General features: G+C 39.5%; 1 protein-coding gene across 1 annotated transcript; it reads right to left on the bottom strand.

Annotated features, from left to right (window-relative positions):
* Positions 1-1688: 1688 nt before the first annotated feature.
* LOC115477900 (galectin-3-like) lies at positions 1689-19737 on the bottom strand. The gene is made up of 5 exons (XM_030215030.1): positions 19657-19737; positions 11040-11064; positions 5515-5603; positions 2452-2617; positions 1689-2149 (listed from the first exon to the last, which is right to left on the bottom strand). Exons 2-5 carry the CDS (start codon positions 11052-11054, stop codon positions 1994-1996), a joined length of 426 nt encoding a protein of 141 aa, XP_030070890.1. The 5' UTR covers positions 11055-11064; positions 19657-19737; the 3' UTR covers positions 1689-1993.
* Positions 19738-21886: the final 2149 nt, after the last annotated feature.

The following is a 21886-nucleotide window of genomic DNA, read 5'->3' as shown; positions in this document are numbered from 1 at the left end:
CTACATATCATAAAGTTCAGAGTGAATAAAAAACAAGGAGGCCAGACATCTCTGGAAAGAAACAACTAAAACCTAAAACAAATCATATCCCTAAATATTTTTTGAAACAGCAATTAATTTTATACTTTTCTAATCCCTATGGGCAGTGAGTTCCAGATTAGTGGAGCTTGATGTAAAAATACCCTTATACCATAACCCTTTGGGCTCTGGAAAACATAGCAGCATAAAATTCCTCATCAATCTACTTCCCTTTAAGAGCTGAACTAGATCCTTATATATCGGTGCACACTTTAATCTGTAATCTAGACTCAATTGCCAGCCACTGTAATTGCACAAAAAATGGAGTATCTCTGTCATAAATATGCACAGAGAAAATTAAATGGGTTGCTGTACTTTGGATAGTCTGGATTTTCCTAAGTAAATATTTATGGCAGCCCACATATAAAACATTATAATAATCAAGTTGGGACAAATGCAAACTTTGCACCACCAATTGAAAAGCTGCAAAATCCAGAAAACCATCAATTTTCCTCACCTTTATCAATAGATTAATAAGAAGATCAAACATTAACATATTTGTAAATTATACACTCAGGATCTTAATACTAGATTCAAATTTAAAATTCAGATCAGCCAGCTTCACAAAATTGTCATTGCACCATTTTCAGTATAGCATTAACAAGTAGGCTTTCGCGGAAACAGGAAATGGTTGGTATAAGGGGTGCGGCTACTATAGGGGCAGAGCCATAGATGGTGACCCTGCCCATAATGAGAACTGGCACTTTTTTTCCTACAAAAAAAGCAGTGCCCAGTGCTTACCTGAAGGCAGTGTCCCTGGTGTTCTAGTGGAGTCTTACGGGGCAGGAAAGATCCCCCGTCTTTCCTGCCCGCTGCCAGTGCTTACCCTTCTGCCAAGACTTCCAGGGGCGGCCTCGTGAGACTTTCGCTGAAGTCTCGTGAGGCTGCCCTTGTAAGTCTCAGCAGCCATTTTAAAGAAGATGCGGCAGGAGGGTCAGCGCCGGCAGTGAGCAGGAAAGACTGGAGATCTTTCCTGCCCTGAAGAATCCACTAGAACACCAGGGACGCTGCCTTCAGGTATGCACTGGGAATGGGACCCTTCGGCTTGGGGGAGTGGGGAAGAGGTCTGTAATAGGTAGGTGGGGTGGGGAGGATACTGTAAAAAAAAAAAGTTAAATTTTTAAAAATGCCGCTGGCTTGTGCATAGGGTTGTACACAGAGGAAGTATAATAAGGGAATAACTTTTCATAGGTAGAGTAGTAATTTCTTATAAATCGTAATCTATGTGTCATTTGGACGACCTGGTTATAGGAACACCTAACTCTGCTATAGATGCAGAGATTTTTTTTTTCTCCTGGTAAAGGGCTTCTAAAACAGACATCATGTTATGGGAATCAGGTGCTCAACATTCAGAGCCATTTATTTATGGCATTTTATCCCACATTAAACATGAATTAGATTGGAACCTGGGAGCATTAAAAAAAATGTTTCCCAGAGAGAGTAATGCATGCCCCCCCCCCAGGCTTTCTCCCCGGGTATAGCCAGCTCTGCAGTTTGGGGGGGGGGGTGGGGAAAGGTGGACTGGGGAGAGAGCCTGTTGTTAAAAATTTACCAGAACACCACTGAAAAAGTTGTGAGCTAAATCCAATTAAATAAATAAGAAACAAATGTGTACCAAGTGTCTTTTTATTGCCGTTTAAGTTCCATTAACACAGATTTGAACCTAAAAAAACTTAACAAATGCTTTACATCCTGCAAATTTGTTTATTTCATAAAAGCATATGGCCACAAAGATTTTATCAAATTAACTGAAGGATTTTAAACAAAGTCTTAAATTTGTGTTAACCAAGATTAATGTTTCAGAAATACATTTTAAGATTGAAAAGGAACATTTGACCAGCAACTAGAAAATTTTAAGCACTTAAAATTCTGATTACTATTAATGTTTCATAGTAATTTTGGTGCACCTTTAATTTTACATAAGTTTAACTGAAAATCCATGAACTTGAATGTCACCCCATATGGTGATGTAGTTGATGTCTTTCAGGAGTTTTTTACGAGCATTGAATGTTAGCAGACATTTATCATTCACAGAGACCTTGAAAGAATCCTCCAAACACTCGAAGTCCATCTGTAATAAGTTGAAATAAAAAGGTCAGGAAACAAATTGTAAATGATTAAGAGATAGGACACTTCAGCTATACACATGCAGCCAATATTTAGGAACATCTAAGATCCAATATGGAAATGAAGATTTCCTGAACCCAATTGCTCTGACATAGGTATAGTCTTATAAAAATATGTTTGCTTGCAAACTGGGATATCCTAGAAGAGGTAGCTCTCATGCACTACCAATTTAAAATCAATTTATTTTCCCATTTTCCTAGTTGATAGTTTGCTTATTAAACTTTTTTTTATTGTTTAATAACTTACCTTGAATGCCTTGCCAGGATAAAATGCACTAATGTCACTCTGGAATTCCTCATTTCCCCAAACATTGTCATTCTTATTGTTACAGATGATCCCCTTCCCCTCTTTAAAGCGTACATTCAAATGTAAGGAAGCAGTTGTATCATCTTTCATGAAATCTACTGCAAACCTACAATAGAAAGAGGACAGTTGCTGATTTTAAATGTCACATATGGTAGCTGAAGCATTTCAACATAGTTTTGTGGTCAGTTGTAGTATGGAACTGCCTAGTTAGAGTCAGTTTTCAAATGAATCAATATTCAGCCACTACGGACAGCATTTTCCTCAAAATCCTGGCTGTGGCAGTCAAAAACTATCTAGGTATTCAATGCTAAAAACAGGATACTGGCCAGCAATGAATATTCAGGTAAGGTGAAATTTATCCGGGTATTGCCACCATCCAGGACTTATCTGGATAGTGGCAATATCTAGTCTGTTAGCTGGATAACTTAGCACGGCCTTCTATCTGATCTAGATTATCTGGAGAGCAAACTGAATATTGCCACTATCTGGATTCGTTTATGAACCACCCTGGCTCCAACAATGCTTCATTCTGGCGCTGTCTGCATAGAGGGCAATTCTGTAGAAGTGCTAGCATTTATAGGCGTGCTACACATGTGACTGTTTAGAATACTAGCATATGTGTGCATACGTGTGCATATATGCCAAAATTCCACATAAGCACTGTTCTTTAGATCATGCAGCATCCTGGCACCCATCTTTGTCACATGTTTTTGATTCTCTCGCTCCACTGAAATTTATGACTGTCTTCCTCTACCAGTAGATGTTGATATCATAGAGGTTTGTGTTTACGTAAATGTCAGACCTGTGGAGCTGAGAGTCTTTGGAGGAAGACTTAGTTCCATTCAGATTTACTACTGTGTCATGCACAGCACAGAGAGTTTAACTATCATCTCAAAAAGACTAAGGCGTCATAATACCACTAATCCTTAGAGAGAATTATATGTCACCGTTCTCTCATCTCCACCCTCTCAGCCTGGGGGTATAGTGCAACCTTCTGACGATGCTCTGGCCTCTTACTTTAGTTCAAATATTAACATTTTGCAGAATAATTTTGTGACTCAGATCCCACAGATTGATTAGATTCCCTCATTTCTGGCTTCGTCCTTATGGTCTTCTTTCCAGTTAAAATCAGTTTTCTCCTTTTCAAAGATTTAGCACACGTGAAACCATCAACTTGTAACCTTGATCGTATACCTTCCACTTGGTTGCATAAGACTCCTCTTAGATTGCTCCCTTCTGTTCTCTCTTTGGTGAATCTCAGTTTTTCTCTGGGTCAAGTACCCTCTTCATGGAAAACAGCTGTGGTTCACCCATTCTAAAGAAACTTTCACTTGATCCCTCGATTCCCGCTCATTATCACCCCATTTCCAATCTGTATTTTATTTCCAAAAGCATGGAGAAAGGTGTTTTTAATCAACTTTTAGCTTTTGCAGAAAAGATGTCAGCATTACACCTGCAACAATCCAGTTTTAGAGCTCATTATAGTACAGAGACTGTGCTAACTAGTATCCTCAATGAAATTTATTTTAATCTTGACAGAGGTAAGAGTGTGTGAGCCATTTCACTGGATCTATCCATGGCTTTTGATCTTATTGATCATGATCTTTTATTATTTCACCTTTTGTACGTGATCTATCTGGAATTGTATTTAATTGATTTTCTTTTCTGTCTGGGTGCTTTTTCAAGGTTCTATCATCTTCATTATCTTCTTCTTCTGATCTGCAACCACTTTATTGTGGTGTGTCCCAAGGTTCTATTCTTTCTCCTTTATACTTCAATTTGCTTCTTAGCCCATTAGCAAAAATAATTCAAGAAATCATGATTTCAGTTTATATTTATGCAGATGATATCTACTATACTGATCCGGATACTCCATCTCTAGGTGGTCTTCAATCCTGCCTTGAATCTGTAGCCAGCTGGCTCTTTTCTCATCATCTCATTTTAAATGCTGATAAAACTTTTGCATGTTGGTTTACAAATCGTTCCACATCTCCTCCCCAACCACTTTCTTTATTAGGCTCTTCTATCTTTCCCGTTGATTCCTTTCACTATCTTGTTGGTATTCTAAATTTCCCATCTTTCTTTCAGGTCTCACATCTCATCTGTTGTTAAATCTACTTTCTGTGCATTGCGACAGCTTCACACTGTCAGGTCTTATTTCAGTCATGAATCTTTCATGATCTCATTTTGTCATTGATTATTGGCAGACTTGACTATTATAACATTATTTACTTGGGTATTTCCCAGGCATCACTCAAAGAAGCTTCAGGCTACACAAAACACTGCCATACATCTTCTCTGTCACACAAAGAAGTTTGATCAGTTCTCGCCTCTTCTAAAACGTAATCACTGGTTGCCTGTTAGTTTTCGAGTGCTGTATAAAATCTTCCTTTTGACTTTTCAAGCTCATCACTTTGGTACTCCTTCCTATTTAGCTACTTTGACTGTTCCTTTCACCACATCATGAGTCCTTCAGTCATTGAATGATCATAGACTGGTTTTACCAGGCTCTAAACTAGCACATCAGGAACATACCAGGAGGTGCGCATTTTTCTTTACAGCTCCAGCTCTCTGGAACAGTCTTCCTCTCTATATTTGCAGTGAATCCTCCCTTCCCAAATTTAAATTATTCATTAAAACCTGGCTCTCTTCATAGTCATTAGATGCCTGCCCTCTCTTGATATGGTCTGAGGTTGGTACCTTCCTTATGTTTCTCACCTTCTTGTCCTCATCCTTTCCCGTTTTTCCCTTCATTCCTTCCCTATCTTTTTAAATTGATTATATGTCCTGTATTTCTTTCCTATTGATAATTTGTAGTTTTCTATTATATGTTTTAGGGTGTAAACCGTCTAGCACTACCTGTCAGAGTTGCCCGGTAAAGTAAATGCGAACAAAGAATAAATATGCCCAAATGAATTGAATGTATGGTCAAAAGAACATTCCTCTATTAAGTATTTTAAAATCTAAAACAGAAAAGTAACAATGCAGCATATATTACAATACCTGTCTGGATCATGCTTAAGTTGTCCATGAATTGTTACTATAGAATGAGGGATAAGTATGCCATTCAGCTGTCGTTTAACACATTGTTGCTGTAGAATAAACATTGATAATTATTTAGCAATACTTTTTTATAGGGACAAAAATAAAGAACCTTTCCATTAAGCAACATTTTTGCCTTTATACTGGATTTCACATTTCATCTTTATTTGATATTCTGCTAATAATACAAAATATCTAAGCAGCTTACAGAGTCATTAAAAGGGGGAACAAGGCTTCAGAAAAGATATAAAATGTTAACCATATTCTAAAATGTACATAAAAGTTTACAAAAGAGAAAAAAAATGTAAAGTGTATGTAAGACACATTAGGAGGGGAGGGAGTGAGAAATAAAACAACGCCAGTGAAGTTGTTGCGATGAGACAACAATGATAATGATCCAGGGAAAAAAAATCTGACCTATGGGAAAAGGCCTGGGAAAAATTAATGAGTTTTGGGCATAGCCTTGAACTTCTTGAAAAGGTCCTGATCTGAGCAAGAGGAATGGAATTCCATAGGGTAGTGGCAAACAATACTGAAAGCAGAAGATCTGTAAAGTGAGACCAGATTTAAAGAAAAGGTGCCCTAAAGTACCAGATGACCCCTGGAGGGAATCAGGAATGACCTTCCCTTATTCCCCCAGTGGTCACTAACCCCCTCCCACCCCCCAAAAATGTGATGAAAAATATTACTTACCAACTTCTATGCCAGCCTCAGATGTTATACTCAGTCCATTAAAACAGCATGCAGGAGTAGGTGTTGGGTGCAGTGCACTGCAGACAGGTGGACCCAGGCTCCTACCTCCCCCTAGCTGTCACACTTGTGTAGGAAACTGTGAGCCCTCCAAAACTCACCAGAAACCCACTGTACCCACATATAGGTGCCCCCTTCACCCATAAGGGCTATGGTAGTGGTGTACAGTTGGGGGTAGTGGGTTTTGGGGGGCTCAGCAAACAAGGTAAGGGAGCAATGGTTAGTTTATGAAGTCCACTAGGGTTCCCTATTGCTGTCCTCGGATGGGATGTCAGGGGGACCAGTCTACTAAAAATGCTGGCTTCTCCTACATCCCAATGGCTTGATTTTGTGTGTTTTGCACTTGGACATTTTTTTTCTTGAAAATGGACCAAAAAACAAAACGTCCAAAAAACAAAATGTCCATAGTGTTTTTGAAAAAAAAAGATAGACGTTTTACTTTTTCGAAAATGACCTTCTTTCCTGTTCAGAATTTGGACGTTTTGTGTAAAACGTCCAAATTCAGATTTAGACGTCATATCGAAAATGCCCCGCTGTAGTTGCAAGAGACTATAGGAAGTCAAATGACTCAGAAGAAAAGAGGGCAAGCCAGTGTGCATAATCTGGTGGGTCTAGGCCAGAATCTTGAAGGTTATACAGAAAGAAATTGGGAGCCAATGCTCTACTACAAGAAACGGAGTAACTCTAACATTTTCTTTTGCAGCATTTTTTAACACATCATGAATGTAGTTGTAGTTGATGTTTTGGTAGACCACTATGAAGAGAATTATAATAATTGATTCTACAACAAATGAAGGGACACAGTATTAAGTAGTGATCGTGCTAAACAGATCAGTCACAGGGCATGATTTCAGGTCTCCTTCTCACATGTAATGATATGCCTGGTTGTAGTTCCAAATTTTATTCTCATTGTATACATCTGGGACATACAGATATAAGAGGTATAAGGTTCATTGGTTGTTTTCACCTAAGTACCTTGCATCTAGGAAGGCTACTCAAATTGCCCCATAGGCTTACCATAATTCCAGTTATAACATTTTATATATGCCTTAACTGCAACCTTTGAGAATCTGCTAGATTTCAATCTTTGGGAGCTGGGGAGAGGAGTGTGAGGCTCCAGCCCATTAAGAATTTGTCTTTTTCAGAGTCTGTAATTTGGAATGTTTTGCCTCTTGAACTTTAGATGGTAAAGGATTTTTATTGTGTATTGGAGGAAAGTAAAGGCATTTTTTATGGGAAGCTTTTGCCTAATGCTTTTTATTGATTTATTGAGCTGACTGCAGTTATTGTGTGTGATGAATTTGAAGGTATGGTATTTTGTGATATTACATAAGAGCAAACATCATAGATCATTGGGTTGAAACAGCTGTTCCAGAACTTATAAACTTCTATTTGTGGACCTTCCCTTGCGCAGTGGATTAGCTCCTAAGTTTGTGCTAAGCCAAACAGATGCTAAACAAAGTTCTGCCTAATATATTTTGAATATAATTTAAAATGTCTTCCAGTGTTTTTATTCATTGAATTCTTGATTATTTTTCTTGATTTTTTTTCTTTATTTAATTTTTTTTAGTTTGATATGGCTCCAAAAATTTGGATTTCGGCCTGCCAAAAATGTGAGAGAAAAATCCAGAACTTTAATCTACTCACTCCAAGTGCTTAGGGGCCCTTTTTCTAAGCTTTGTAAGGGGCTATGTGTGTACAGCGCATGCCAAATTGGCACTACTGCCTGGCTAACGTGTGAGCCGGGCAGTAATTCTGAATTTGGTGTGCATCAAGTCCCTCAGTAGAAAATAATTTTCTATTTTCTACCATGGGCTGCTTACCTGGTGGTAAACAGCAGTTGATACACGCTGCATGCTTACCACGTGGGTAGCTCATGAGACCTTACCGCTAGGCCAATGGATGGTGGTAAAGTCTCAGGCCATAAATGGACACATGCTGGCTTCAATTTTAGCACACATGCATTTTCCAGTCCCTTAAAAAAAGGACCTTTTTCCTAAATACGGTAAAAAATGGCTCAACATGCACCCAAAAGACGCACTCGCACTACCACAGGCCACTTTTTACCATGGCTTAGTAAAAGGACCCTTAATTTGCCTGAGTACTGAACATAACCAGAGCAAATACAAATACTGTGTTCGTTCATATGTCACCTAAATCTCCTTCATTACCATATGAGGCTGACAGGTATGTGCTATTTGTTAATTTGTATGTTTGTGTCTTAATAGGCTGTTGTACATCTCTACCACTGCTTGGTGGCGGTCCCAAGTAGTAGAAAGCGTCGCATATGACCACAGAACAAAAACCATCAGACGATCATTTGGAGTCAGTTGCTTAAAAGCAAGGTTACTCAAAGCTAAGTAACATTTTTTCAGATATTCATTGTTTGAACTAAAGTTATTGTGATTATGAATAAAGTAGACTAAATTTTGTTGTTCAACAACGATTAACAGGAGGTTTTTCAGATCAATGATGACTTGTTTGACCAAACCCCATATGTAGAAACAAGAAGTTTCAAGAGAGTGGTTAAGGTCTAAATGATGTCTTTTCCTCCTGACTTTTATTTTTATTTTTAAACACCAACAACGGAGGGAAAAATAAGAAACAGCATTTAAATGAATGTATCATTGGGAATTCTCCTTGTGGTACCATACTAGGTTTTTTAGAAGCATTCTACGATTTCAATGTACGGTACTGGGATCCATAACTTTATTGGTTGTTAAAACTTATGTTCTTAAGGTGGCTTACATATTTTTATTTATTTATCTTATTTACATTTGTACCCCATGCTTTCCCACTCATGGCAGGCAATGGAGGGTTAAGTGACTTGCCCAGAGTCACAAGGAGCTGCCTGTGCTGGGAACTGAACTCAGTTCCCCAGGACCAAAGTCCACCACCATAACCACTAGGCCACTCCTCATATGAATATTTGCACATGCAAACCAGCTTTATAGATATGTTAATGGCACTTAAGCCTTCTAAAATTTCTTCTATGTGTATTATTTTCCAGTGTCACCCAAAACAGGCCCCTGGTAATGCCGGCCCTAAATACAGATAAACACAAATGCATTATGGCACTTTTAACCTGAAAGAGGCTATTTTCAGACAGCTAATTTATGTAGTTGTCTTCCCAATGATAAAGTGCTTATTCTGGAAATGAAAATGTCCCTTTTCATGTTAGGAAGCTTCTATAGTAAAAACATTCAATTAGACTTTGGAAAGAGGAAATATTTTTGCTAAATTGCATTGTTGACATATGCCCAGGGCTTTTTTTGAGGGGGTACTTGGGGGTACTGAGTACTGGCACCTTTTCCATTGTCTGCTAAAACTGACCCATGGACCCCAAGTTTTAATGAAGGAACTCAGGCTCTACACACCAATTCTGCCTTGTCATCGATTCTGTGACTGGTTGCAAGGGACCTGGCTATTGTGGGGTGGGTCCCTCAGTGGTCACCCCACCCCCTGAAGGGTGGCCTAGCATATGAGTACCGGCACCTTTTTTGCTAGAAAAAATGCACTGCATATGACTCGTGTGATTGCAGTCTCAAGAGAAGTCATGTCTCCTCTGAAATTGATATAGCATTTCATATTTGTACTGATATTCTTATGAAATATTAATATTCAGAAATTTCCATGATATTGATGACGTGGAGGGGCATAATTGAACAAAAACGTCTATCTCAATGGGCGTTTATCTCCGAGAACGGGTCCGTGAAGGGGCGGACCGAACCGTATTTTCGAAAAAAAATAGACGTCCATGTTTTATTCGACAATTTGTGAGCTGGGCGTTTTTGTTTTTCAGTGATAATGGAAAATGAAAGCGCCCAGCTCAAAAACGAATAAATCCAAGGCATTTGTTCGTGGGAGGGGCCAGGAGTCGTAGTGCACTGGTCCCCCTCACATGCCAGGACACCAACCGGGCACCCTAGGGGGCACTTTTACAAAAACAAAAAAAAAGTTAAAAGAGCTCCCAGGTGCATAGCACCCTTCCCTTGTGTGTTGAGCCCCCCAAATGCCCCTCAAAACCCACCGCCCACAAGTCTACACCATTACTATAGCCCTAAGGAGTGAAGGGGGGCACCTACATGTGGGTACAGTGGGTTTGGGGGGCGGTTTGGAGGGCTCCCATTTACCAGCACAAGTGTAACATGTGGGGGGGGGGATGGGCCTGGGTCCACCTGCCTGAAGTCCACTGCACCCCCTAATAACTGCTCCAGTGACCTGCATACTGCTGCCAGGGAGGTGGGTATGACATTTGAGGGTGAAAATAAAAAGTTGTGAAACGGCATATTTTGTGGTGGGAGGGGGTTTATGACCACTGGGGGAGTCAGGGGAGGTCATCCCCGATTCACTCCAGTGGTCATCTGGTCATTTAGGGCACTTTTTGGGGCCTTATTCATGGAAAAACAGGGTCCAGGAAAAGTGCTTTAAATTCTCGCTAAAAACGCATATTTTTCTTCCATTATCAGCGAAAGGCGCCCATCTCTGATCGCCCGATAACCACGCCTCAGTTCCGCCTTCACCACGCCTTCGACACGCTCCCATCAACTTTGTCCGCATCCGCGACGGAGTGCAGTTGAAAACGTCCAAATTCGGCTTTCGATTATACCGCTTTATTCGTTTTTGTGAGATAAACGTCTATCTCCCGATTTGGGTCGCAATATAGATGTTTTTCTTTTTCAATTATAAGCTGGATAGGCTGTGTTCATGCTTACATAAAAATTAAGCAAACTTACTGAGTCTGTAGCCATTGTAGCTGACCTAAAAGGAAATCAGAAACAAACATTTGTCAGTAGATTTTTTTTTTTTTACCAATATTGTAAGAAATGGAATGCAAACTGTACTTAGGTGAAAATAAATATGGGTAATACATTAGTAACCTGTTGCAAGTACTGCATTGCATTAATTAATGGATTAATTTATCAATATTGAACTGCTCTAGACATCAATAATTTAAGAGTATGTAGTGTGGATGGGCATTTTCGATATGACATCCAAATCTGACTTTGGATGTTTTGCTCAAAATGTCCCAAATTCAAGGGACGAATGTAGTGATTTTCGAAACAGAAATTTTTTAATCTTTGCTAGACATTGTTGTACTCAGTATCTTTTTGTAAAATTTTGTGGAAAAAAAAGTCCAAGTGAAAAGCACACAAAATCAAGCCATTGGGATGTAGGAGGAGCCAACATTCTTAGTGGACTCGCCACACAGATATCCCAGCAGAGCAGTGAGGCACTCTAGAGGGCACTGCAGTGGACTTCACCTAAAAGGTCCCAGGTACACATCTCACCGTTACCCCCTTATATTGTATGGTGAGCCCTCCAAAACCCACCAAAAGCCTACTGTATTCAATATGCCTGCAAGTGTCACCTATATGCAGGAATAGTAGGTTTTTGGTGGATTTTGGAAGGCTCACACAGATGTAACAGTTAAAGTGGGATATAGGCCTGGGTCTCCCTCTCTACAGTATACTGCACCAGCCACTAGGCTACTCCAGGGACCTGCTTGCTGCTCTAATAGGACTGGTTGTAACATTTGAAGCTGTCATAGCGACTGTTATGTACTGTTTCTTTCACATCATTGGGGGAGTAAGGGAGGGGTCAGTGATGCTGATTTTTAAAAGGAGTTCCAGAGATGATCCAGGGAAATTACAGACCAGTAAGCCTGACTTCAGTGTTGGGCAAAATAGTAGATACTATTATAAAGAATATTATTACAGAACACGTAGACAAAGATGGTTTAGTGGGACAGAGTCAGCATGGATTCAGCCAAGGGAGGTCTTGCCTCACCAATTTACTTCATTTCTTTGAAAGTGTGAATAAACATGTGATAAAGGTAATGTAGTATATTTTGTGCTGCTTCTTATACAGATGATATTTTTATTTTGGTACCATTGCTAAATGGTACTACAGATATAGATGATTTAATTTCACAATGTATTTCTAAGACACATCTCTGGGCGTCAATGAACTTGTTAAAGCCTAATACTACTAAGAATAAATTGCTCTTCCTTGATAAATTTATTTATTTATTTATTTATTTGTTTGTTTGTTTGTTGCATTTGTATCCCACATTTTCCCACCTCTTTGCAGGTCAAAGTGGCTTACAATACATCATGAATAGTGGAGCTAGGACAGTTTAAACATTTGGTATTACAGAAGGATTTTGGGTTACATGATAATGATAAAGCATAGTAGTGATATAACAAGATAAATATTATAAGACGGTTCTAGGTGCATGTGGGGAATCTTTAAGCAGAGTACCACAAAATCCGATTCTCAACACTGGGGAATCTTTCCCTTATGATACATCTTCTAGAGTGTTAGGCTTTGTTCTAGACACACAATTAACTTTGAATCATCAAGTTGTGAATCTGTCCAAAAGAGTTTGCAAAATTACGACAGCTTAGAGCGATAAGATGCTCTTTTCATATGATCCAATTTAGATTGTTGATCCAAGTCATAGTAATACCTGAGCTATATTATTGCAGTTCTCTGTATGCTGGGATTAATCAGCTTCTGGTAAAAAGACTTCAATTACTGCAGAATTGTGCTGCGAGGATGACCTTTAGCTGCAAGAAATATGACCATGTGACACCTTTGCTTAGACAGACAAACCCTTAAATTCAACCCTTGCAACCAATTAAGTTGGTTACCTGTCTCTGCAAGCGTTGAATTTAAGATGGTTTAATTTATAAGATCTTCTATGGTTCTAGTCCATCTGATCACATTACTCTGATCCACTGTTCTTCTGTACACCTACCTGCTCAAAGACATTATTCTTTAAATCTAGCTCTTCCTTCAGTGTACAAAAATTAATATAAATGTTTTTTTGATAGTTCTTTTAGCTATTCCGCAGTCAAATTGTGGAACTCAATTCCTATTCAACTCTGGGGGATTTCAGATGTCTATCAGTTTAGGAAATATTTAAAAACTTTTTATTCAAGAAATATTTTGAAGTGTGAATGATATTGTAGTGAAATGATTACATGTTCCAACCTGCTTTGATTCTTTGAGTGAAATTAGCGGGATAGAAAAACCGGCATAGAATAGAATAGTGTATCTAGATTTTCAGAAAGTTTTTGAAGAAGTACCTCATGAGAGACTCCTGAGAAAATTAATGATTAATGGGATAGAAGCCAATATCCTTCTGTGGATTAAGACTTGGTTATTGGACAGAAAACAGAGGATAGGGTTAAATGGCCATTTTTCTCAGTGGAGGAGGGTGAATACTGGAATGCTGCAGGGATCTGTACTGAGACTGGTGCTATTTAACATATCTATAAATGATCTGGAAATCAGAATGATGAGTGAGGTGATTGAATTTGCAGATGACTCAAAACTATTCAAAGTTGTCAAATGTATGCGGATTGTGAAAAATTGCAGGAAGACCTTAGGAAACTGGAAGACTGAGCATCCAAATGGCAGATGAAATTTAATGTAGACAAATGCAAAGTGATGCACATTGGGAAGAATAATGTGAATCATAATTATCTGATGCCACGATCCATTTTAGGAGTCAGCACTCAAGAAAAAGACCTAGGTGTCACTGTAGACAATATGCTGAAATCTTCTGCCAAGTTGCCTCAGTATTGCTCTATGGTGCAACCTCACCTTGAGTATTGCAGTATCTCAAAAAATAAAATACTGTTCATGTTTGGTTTTCTCCTTTGTTATAACTTTTAAACTTCAATAAATTCTTATGGAAAAAAAAAGAAAAGGTTCAAAGAAAAGTGACCAAAATGATAGAGGCGATGGAACTGCTCCCATATGAGGAAAGGCTAAAGAGGTTAGGGCTCTTCAGCTTGGAAAAGAAAAGGCTGAGGGAAGATATGATTGAGGTCTACAAACTCCTGAGTGGTGTGGAGCGGTGGAGGTGAATCGATTTTTCACTCATTCAAAAAGTACAAAGACCAGTGGACGCTCAATGGAATTGTATGGAAATACTTTTAAAACAAATAGGAGGAAATATTTTTTCACTCAAACGATAGTTAAGCTCTGGAACTCATTGTCGGAGGATGTCGTAATGGCGGTTAGCATATCTGGGTTTAAAAATGTTTTGGACAATTTCCTGGAGGAAAAGTCCATGGTCTGTTATTGAGTTGGAAATGGTGGAAGCCACTGCTTGCCCTGGGATTGGTAGCACGGAATGGTGCTACTAATTGGGTTTCTGCCAGATACTTGTGGCCTAGATTGGCCACTGCTGGAAGGAGGATACTGGACTAGATAGACCATTGGTCTGACCCAGTATGGCTATTCTTATGTTCTTAATCCCTACAGTAGTCATTTGCTCATTTAAGGCTCCTTTTTGTGACTTAGTCGTGATAAAAACAGGTCTAGACTCAGATGTCCAAATTGTAGCCCCGGATGTTTTGGTTTTGTTCCATTATGGCAAAAAATAAAGTCCAAGTGTTAGGAACGCCCCAAACCTGCCCCCAACATGCCTTCAGCACGCCTCCTTGTGATTTGGACATACTGCCAATGACCTGCATAGCAAAAAATTTAAAAATGGGTTACGAAAATAGTGATTTGTATGTTTTAACATGCAAAATATCAAATATCAAAATTTTGTGCCATTTTGAGCGTTTTTCTGTTTTGAAAATGAGCCCCATAATGCCTCATGATTTACACTTTAAACTATTACTAATTCTAAATTTGAAGGGGAAAATGGATGTGGCATAGATGTGAAACCCCATTTTTTTTATAGAACAAAGAAAGCAGAATGGAAATGTTCAAGTCAGGATGTGTCAGTTTCTGCTAGCATTTTGAAAAGTATCTGTTAACAATGAGCCTTTTCCAAAATACATGCAGGAATGGAAGTATATGTTTTGGCTAGGTGTGGTAGGAGCATCCATTTTACATCTGTCAATGCCTAAAACATCAATGGAGGCTACATACACATCTATGTGTTAGCAGTTACACGTGTGTTGATATTTCAGTACAATATTTAATATAAATTAGCATGGTTTATAGTATTACTACTACTACTACTACTATTTAGCATTTCTATAGCGCTACAAGGCATACGCAGCGCTGTACAAACATAGAAGAAAGACAGTCCCTGCTCAAAGAGCTTACAATCTAATAGACAAAAAATAAATAAAGTAAGCAAATCAAATCAATTAATGTGAACGGGAAGGAAGAGAGGAGGGTAGGTGGAGGCGAGTGGTTACAAGTGGTTACGAGTCAAAAGCAATGTTAAAGAGGTGGGTTTTCAGTCTAGATTTAAAGGTGGCCAAGGATGGGGCAAGACGTAGGGGCTCAGGAAGTTTATTCCAGGCGTAGGGTGCAGCGAGATAGAAGGCGCGAAGTCTGGAGTTGGCAGTAGTGGAGAAGGGAACAGATAAGAAGGATTTATCCATGGAGCGGAGTGCACGGGAAGGGGTGTAGGGAAGGACGAGTGTGGAGAGATACTGGGGAGCAGCAGAGTGAATACATTTATAGGTTAGTAGAAGAAGTTTGAACAGGATGCGAAAACGGATAGGGAGCCAGTGAAGGGTCTTGAGGAGAGGGGTAGTATGAGTAAAGCGACCCTGGCGGAAGATGAGACGGGCAGCAGAGTTTTGAACCGACTGGAGAGGGGAGAGGTGACTAAGTGGGAGGCCAGCAAGAAGCAGATTGCAGTAGTCTAAACAAGAGGTGACAAGGGTGTGGATGAGGGTTTTGGTAGAGTGCTCGGAAAGAAAGGGGCGGATTTTACGGATGTTGTAAAGAAAGAAACGACAGGTCTTGGCGGTCTGCTGGATATGAGCAGAGAAGGAGAGAGAAGAGTCAAAGATGACCCCAAGGTTTCGAGCTGAGGAGACAGGGAGAATGAGAGAGCCATCAACAGAAATAGAAAACGGGGGGAGCGGGGAGGTGGGTTTGGGGGGGAAAATGAGAAGCTCGGTTTTGGTCATATTTAATTTCAGGTGGCGTTGAGACATCCAGGCAGCAATGTCAGACAAGCACGCTGAAACTTTGGTTTGGATGCAAGGTGAGATATCAGGGGTAGAAAGGTAGATTTGGGAGTCATCAGCATAGAGGTGGTAGGAAAAGCCATGGGATGAGATTAATGAACCAAGGGAAGAAGTGTAGATAGAAAAGAGGAGGGGACCAAGAACAGAACCCTGAGGTACACCGACAGGCAGAGGGATAGAAGTAGAAGAGGATCCACCAGAGTGAACACTAAAGGTGCGGAGGGAGAGGTAGGAAGAGAACCAGGAAAGGACAGAGCCCTGGAATCCAAGTGAGGACAGGGTATCGAGAAGTATGCTGTGATCGACAGTGTCAAAAGCAGCGGAAAGATCAAGAAGAATGAGGATGGAATATTGACCTCTGGATTTAGCCAGTAATAGGTCATTGGAGACTTTAGTAAGCGCAGTTTCAGTTGAGTGGAGAGGGCGAAAACCAGATTGTAATGGGTCAAGAATAGCATGTGAGGAGAGAAAATCAAGGCAGCGGCGGTGAACAGCACGCTCAAGTAATTTGGAGAGAAAAGGAAGGAGGGAGATGGGTCGGTAATTAGAGGGACAAGTAGGGTCAAGTGAAGGCTTCTTAAGGAGAGGTGTGACCACAGCATGTTTAAAGGAAGCAGGGACAGTCGCAGTGGAAAGTGAGAGGTTGAGAATGTGACAGATAAAAGGAATAAGAGTAGGAGAGATGGCATTAAGAAGGTGGGTGGGAATGGGATCAGAGGAACAGGTGGTACATTTTGAGGAAGAAAGGAGAAGTGTAGTTTCCTCAATAGTAACTTCAGGAAAGGAGGAAAGGGAATGAGGGGAAGGAGAGAGAGGGGAACGGACTAGTGGAGGGAGAGCTGGTGAGGTAGAGAAAGCAAGGTTTATCTTTTGAACCTTGTTGTGAAAGAATTCAGCAAGGGTCTGAGGAGATAATGAAGGGGGAGTTGGGGGAGGGGGCACCTTGAGGAGAGAGTTCAATGTGGTGAAGAGAAGTCGAGGATTAGAGCCAAGAGAGTTGGTCAGTTGGATATAATAATCCTGTTTGGCACGTAAAAGAGCAGATTGGAAGGAGGTCAGCATGAACTTAAAGTGTAAGAAATCAGTAAGGGCCCGAGATTTCCGCCAGAGGCGTTCGGCGGAGCGGGTACAGGAACGTAGGTAGCGGATATTAGAAGTCAGCCAAGGTTGGGGTTTTGTACGCCTTACAGGGCGGGTCATCAAAGGTGCAAGAGTGTCTAAGGCAGAGGATAGAGTATTGTTGTAAGAAGAAACAGCCTCGTTGACAGTATAAGGTTTACTATCAAGGGAGATCACCAACTTCGTTGAACTGTGTCAGGGAAGAATGAGTAAATTTATCATCATTTCAGGCACTTGCATAAACATTCACTTGATACACAGTTCAATGTGAAACAGTGCTATGTCAGACGTATATGCTGTGGGACTACAAGTTTAGATCTACGGATTAAGTACTGTTTGATTCTATTGACTTATGAAGATTGGAATAATATGTTTGAAGCGATTGACAAATAAGAATTTGATATGAATTGAAATTGAATCACTAATTGAGGACCCCTTTTACTAAGCTGTGTAGGTGCCTACAGAAGCCCAACACGCGCCAAATTAGAGTTACCGCCTGGTTACCTCGTGGCCCTTACGGTAATTTCAATTTTGGCATGCGTCCGCTACGCGCGTCTGAAAAATATTTTTTATTTTCTGGTGTGCGTAGTGGACGGCGCCAAGTGGCATCTAACATGCGTAGGTCATTACTGCCTAAATTCTTTACCGCTAGGTCTATGGCTAGCGGTAAGGTTTCAGTCCCAAAATGGACGTGTGGCAATTCTGATTTTGCCGCACATCCATTTTCAGCAAAAAAATGCATTTTTTGCAGGCGTGCTGAAAAAACGGATCTGTGAGTGCCCAAACCCTGCACCTACACTACTGCAAGCCATTTTTCAGCGTGCCATTGTAAAAGGACCCCTGAATTTGAAGTTACAGTGAATTTGCAGAGGAGAATTTTCTGAAAAAAATACATTGGTATGAAGATAAGTGGTGAAGTTAATGGAATTATTGGTTCCATGATCCTCACCCTCTGGTGATCTACAAGAATATTAATGATGTTAGTTTAGTAGGTAATTCAGAACATACACAACACATAGATAGGTATGCTAGCAATTTTAGAAACCTACATATCCAAATGCCCCAGTTAAGAATTATTATTTTGAGAGGGGGAACATTAAGGGAGCAACCTCCCCTATTTCATCCTGTAGAGCACGGCCTAGAACAACATTTTTGCAAACCCTAGAGCATACATATTCATTCCCCTTCTGAAATGTGGCCTATCTATCTATCTATCTATCTATCTATCTATCTATCTATCTATCTATCTATCTATCTATTTTGTGGTCCTGCTCTTGTCTAGTTCTAACCCCACCCAGACCATTCCCTCTTGGAATTTGCATGTGTAAATCCCAGCTTTCTAAAATCAGGGGAGGGGGTAATAATTAGCCCATGGTGGTCAGTGTTTTTTTAATCACTGACAGCTGTGGGCAGAATTAGCCCCAGATATTCAGTGCTGGGCCATGTCTGGGCAACAGCATTGAATATCTGGGACTAATTTAAGCGGGGCAGGACGCGGGATCTTATGTGGGCCCCGGCTGAATAGTGGCTGGGACCCTCATATCTATATAAAAGAGATACGAGCACTGGGAGCACCGTGCTTCCCTTCTCCCTCCCTCAGCTCATGCCTTTAAGTACCCTCTCCACCTGGAGTGACCACCTGAACCCACCCATCTTGGTAAGCCCGCCTGGGTCTACCTTTGCTCCCAGGTGGTCCAGTGGGGACAGGAGCGAAGCCCACTCACTTCTGTCCCTTGTGGCTACCACAACCTCTTTCAGCAGCTTGCAATACTTACCGTGAGGCTGCCATGAAAGGGCATCTCAGTGTTTACCATCGGCAGATTTATACCTTGAGGTAAAAATGCTACTGCAGCTTAATAAAAAGACCCCTTACTGTGCTATCAGCTCACTTTGGTGGGGTTTCATAATTCTGAAAAACATTTGATCTTTTCTATATCTAAAGAACATATGAAACGCGCACAGATATTCTACAGAAAAAAATAGTATAACTATCTGTCTTATATCCTTATTTCAATAATTTAAATAAACATCATTGACAATTTCCTGACAAAAGATGCCTCCTCCATGTTATATGATGCCACAGGAACACTAAAAAATCTTTGAAAGTTTGATTTCTGAGTCATCCAATATCCTTTCTTTACATATTAATATTTACATTTATCAGTGTAGACATATTACTGATAAGAACAGTTTAAAATAATCCTCCCACCCCAATTTCACTCCATGTCCTGATCATGCATTATCACTGCACTGTAAAACCTTCTGATATAGTTACCTCAGAGAAACGTTTGGTGCCCTTGATATCTCTCGATGGAAGTGTCAGACTTTGGTTCAGTCAGGAAAGATGTGACTTCCTAATATAGCTCCTGGAGCAGACACTTTCAACCCCTACCCCCCTGGGCTCTGTTAAGATCATATGAATAATTTTTACAGATTTCCCTATATAAATATGAAAACACTTAATAAAGCTTTTTTTATCACTTTCTTTGTGGCACTAATCTTGGTGTAACTTAAACATTCAAACACTCCAAAATAAACCACTTAAACAAACTTTATAAAAATAAGACATCATGTTTCAGCTCCTACTTCATTTTTCATCAAGGAGAGCAAATACAGTAGATGCCACTGTACAAGTATCTGAAACCAGTAGTGAGGTGCCTCCCTCTCCCCTTTAATGTTCATTGTGATTGTATTGTGTGATGCTTTTCCTTAAATAATAATAATAATAATTTGTGTTTACATATTTCATATTAAATATAAATACATCCCCATATAATAAATAACTGAAAGAATAATAAAAATAAATAATAAAAAGCAAACAAAATATATACATAATTACTAATCATGGTTTTTAATTCATGATAAATCAATATTAGTAATTATGTATATATTTTGTTTGCTTTTTATTATTCTTTCAGTTATTTATTATATGTGTGAGATGTATTTATATTTAATATGAAATATGCAAACACAAATTATTATTTTTTTAAGTCATTTGCTATATGTGTGAGATATTTGTTTTATTTATTTTTTCATGTCATATTTACTTTATGTATTTAATATATGATATGCAAATACACATATTTTTGTTATTTCTATATGATGTTTTAAACTGCGATTTTATTTGTTTTGTAGCCCCTGAAGCAGCCCTGTTGGGCGAAACACGGCCTGTGTCGGGCTGACTTGTATATACTATTTTAGTACTCATTAATAAATTATATTTTGTTTCATAACAACGATCTGCTCTGTTCATTTTCCAGTTTGGAGTTTGCAGATCGTCTGCCTTTCTGCTTTCTTGGACCCATTCTTTGGGATTCTGACAGGTACCTGTGACCTGGACTGGCCATTGTTAGAAGCAGGATACTGGGCTAGATGGAGCCAGTATGGCTATTCTTTTATGTCTTGTTCTTATGCAACTTTATACAGTGAAGTTAACTGGGCACCGGTCTGAATATAGGCCAGCGTCTGGTTAAGTTCTGGGTGACTGCTGAGATCCAGATATTCAATACTGGGAGCCACACATGCTTTGGCCTTGAATATCTGGGATCAATTCAGCTCGTGGCTGTAAGTGACTCAGACATCGCTTACCGCCACAGACTGATTATAAAGCAAAATGTTTATTTTTTGCAGTATATAGTGATTTGTTATTGTCGGTGGCCTCATGACCAGAAGTGGCACATACAGGGTAATTCACCCACACCTTCACCATTCAGAAGCACCAAGAATATGAAACACTCAGAGACAAATGTTTTATGTTACTTTAACGCAAGCACTGCAAACTGTCTATAGCCATAGACTATATCCTGCAGTAAAGGAGAAGGCTGATTATTCTACTAGCAAAATTAACTAATATGAAAATAAAACCATAAACCGAATTATTGACATTTGTACATAGATTAGAAAATCTTCACATGTATTTTACTGACACATTTAAATATTATTTACTTATGATTTTTTACTGCTGGCAAACTAGATCTCCTGACAAAGATCATATAAAAAAATAAATGCATGCAATAAAAAAAAAATTTATGATAGGAGAAAAAATTCACAAGCAACGTAACTTTCAGATTGTGTTTCACATACTAAGAATGATTTACGTTTGCTTTTTTCTGTATTTTGATGTAATTTTTTGTATCCACACTTTGACCTTTGATGATTGGTGACTTGCAAATGCAAGAATTAAATTAAATTAAAATTTTGCATTACATTTGCAAAACCTGTGAACATGATTTCAAAAACTACAGAAGTTTAGCAGCAATAGAAGTTCACAAAGATTTGTAATTGTTAACTAGTGCAAGATTTAGGGGCCCTTTTACTAAAGGGTGGTAGGGCTACTGCACGGGTAGCGTCTAGCAAAGCAACACTAGTACCCAGGCATCTTGCGGTAGTTCTGCTCTTGCCATGGACCATTTCCCGTGGATTAGTGCGTGAGCCCTTACCAATTAAATAGGTGGTGGGTAAGGGCTCAGGCAGTAATGGCCGCATGATAATTGTGAAATTAGCAT

Source organism: Microcaecilia unicolor, chromosome 9 (assembly GCF_901765095.1).
Source record: "Microcaecilia unicolor chromosome 9, aMicUni1.1, whole genome shotgun sequence".
In the NCBI taxonomy this organism is placed as follows: domain Eukaryota; kingdom Metazoa; phylum Chordata; class Amphibia; order Gymnophiona; family Siphonopidae; genus Microcaecilia; species Microcaecilia unicolor.
The sequence above is the reverse complement of the archived record's forward strand: the minus strand, read 5'-3'. Positions and strand labels throughout refer to the sequence as shown.

What these genes read in the sequence shown, in the direction of transcription:
- LOC115477900 (XM_030215030.1), bottom strand. An exon ending in CTTAAGCATGATCCAGACAG is followed by an intron (nt 2,618 to 5,514) that starts GTATTGTAATAT and finishes TTTCTATTGTAG; the next exon opens with GTTTGCAGTAGATTTCATGA. An exon ending in ATCCTGGCAAGGCATTCAAG is followed by an intron (nt 2,150 to 2,451) that starts GTAAGTTATTAA and finishes AACTTATTACAG; the next exon opens with ATGGACTTCGAGTGTTTGGA.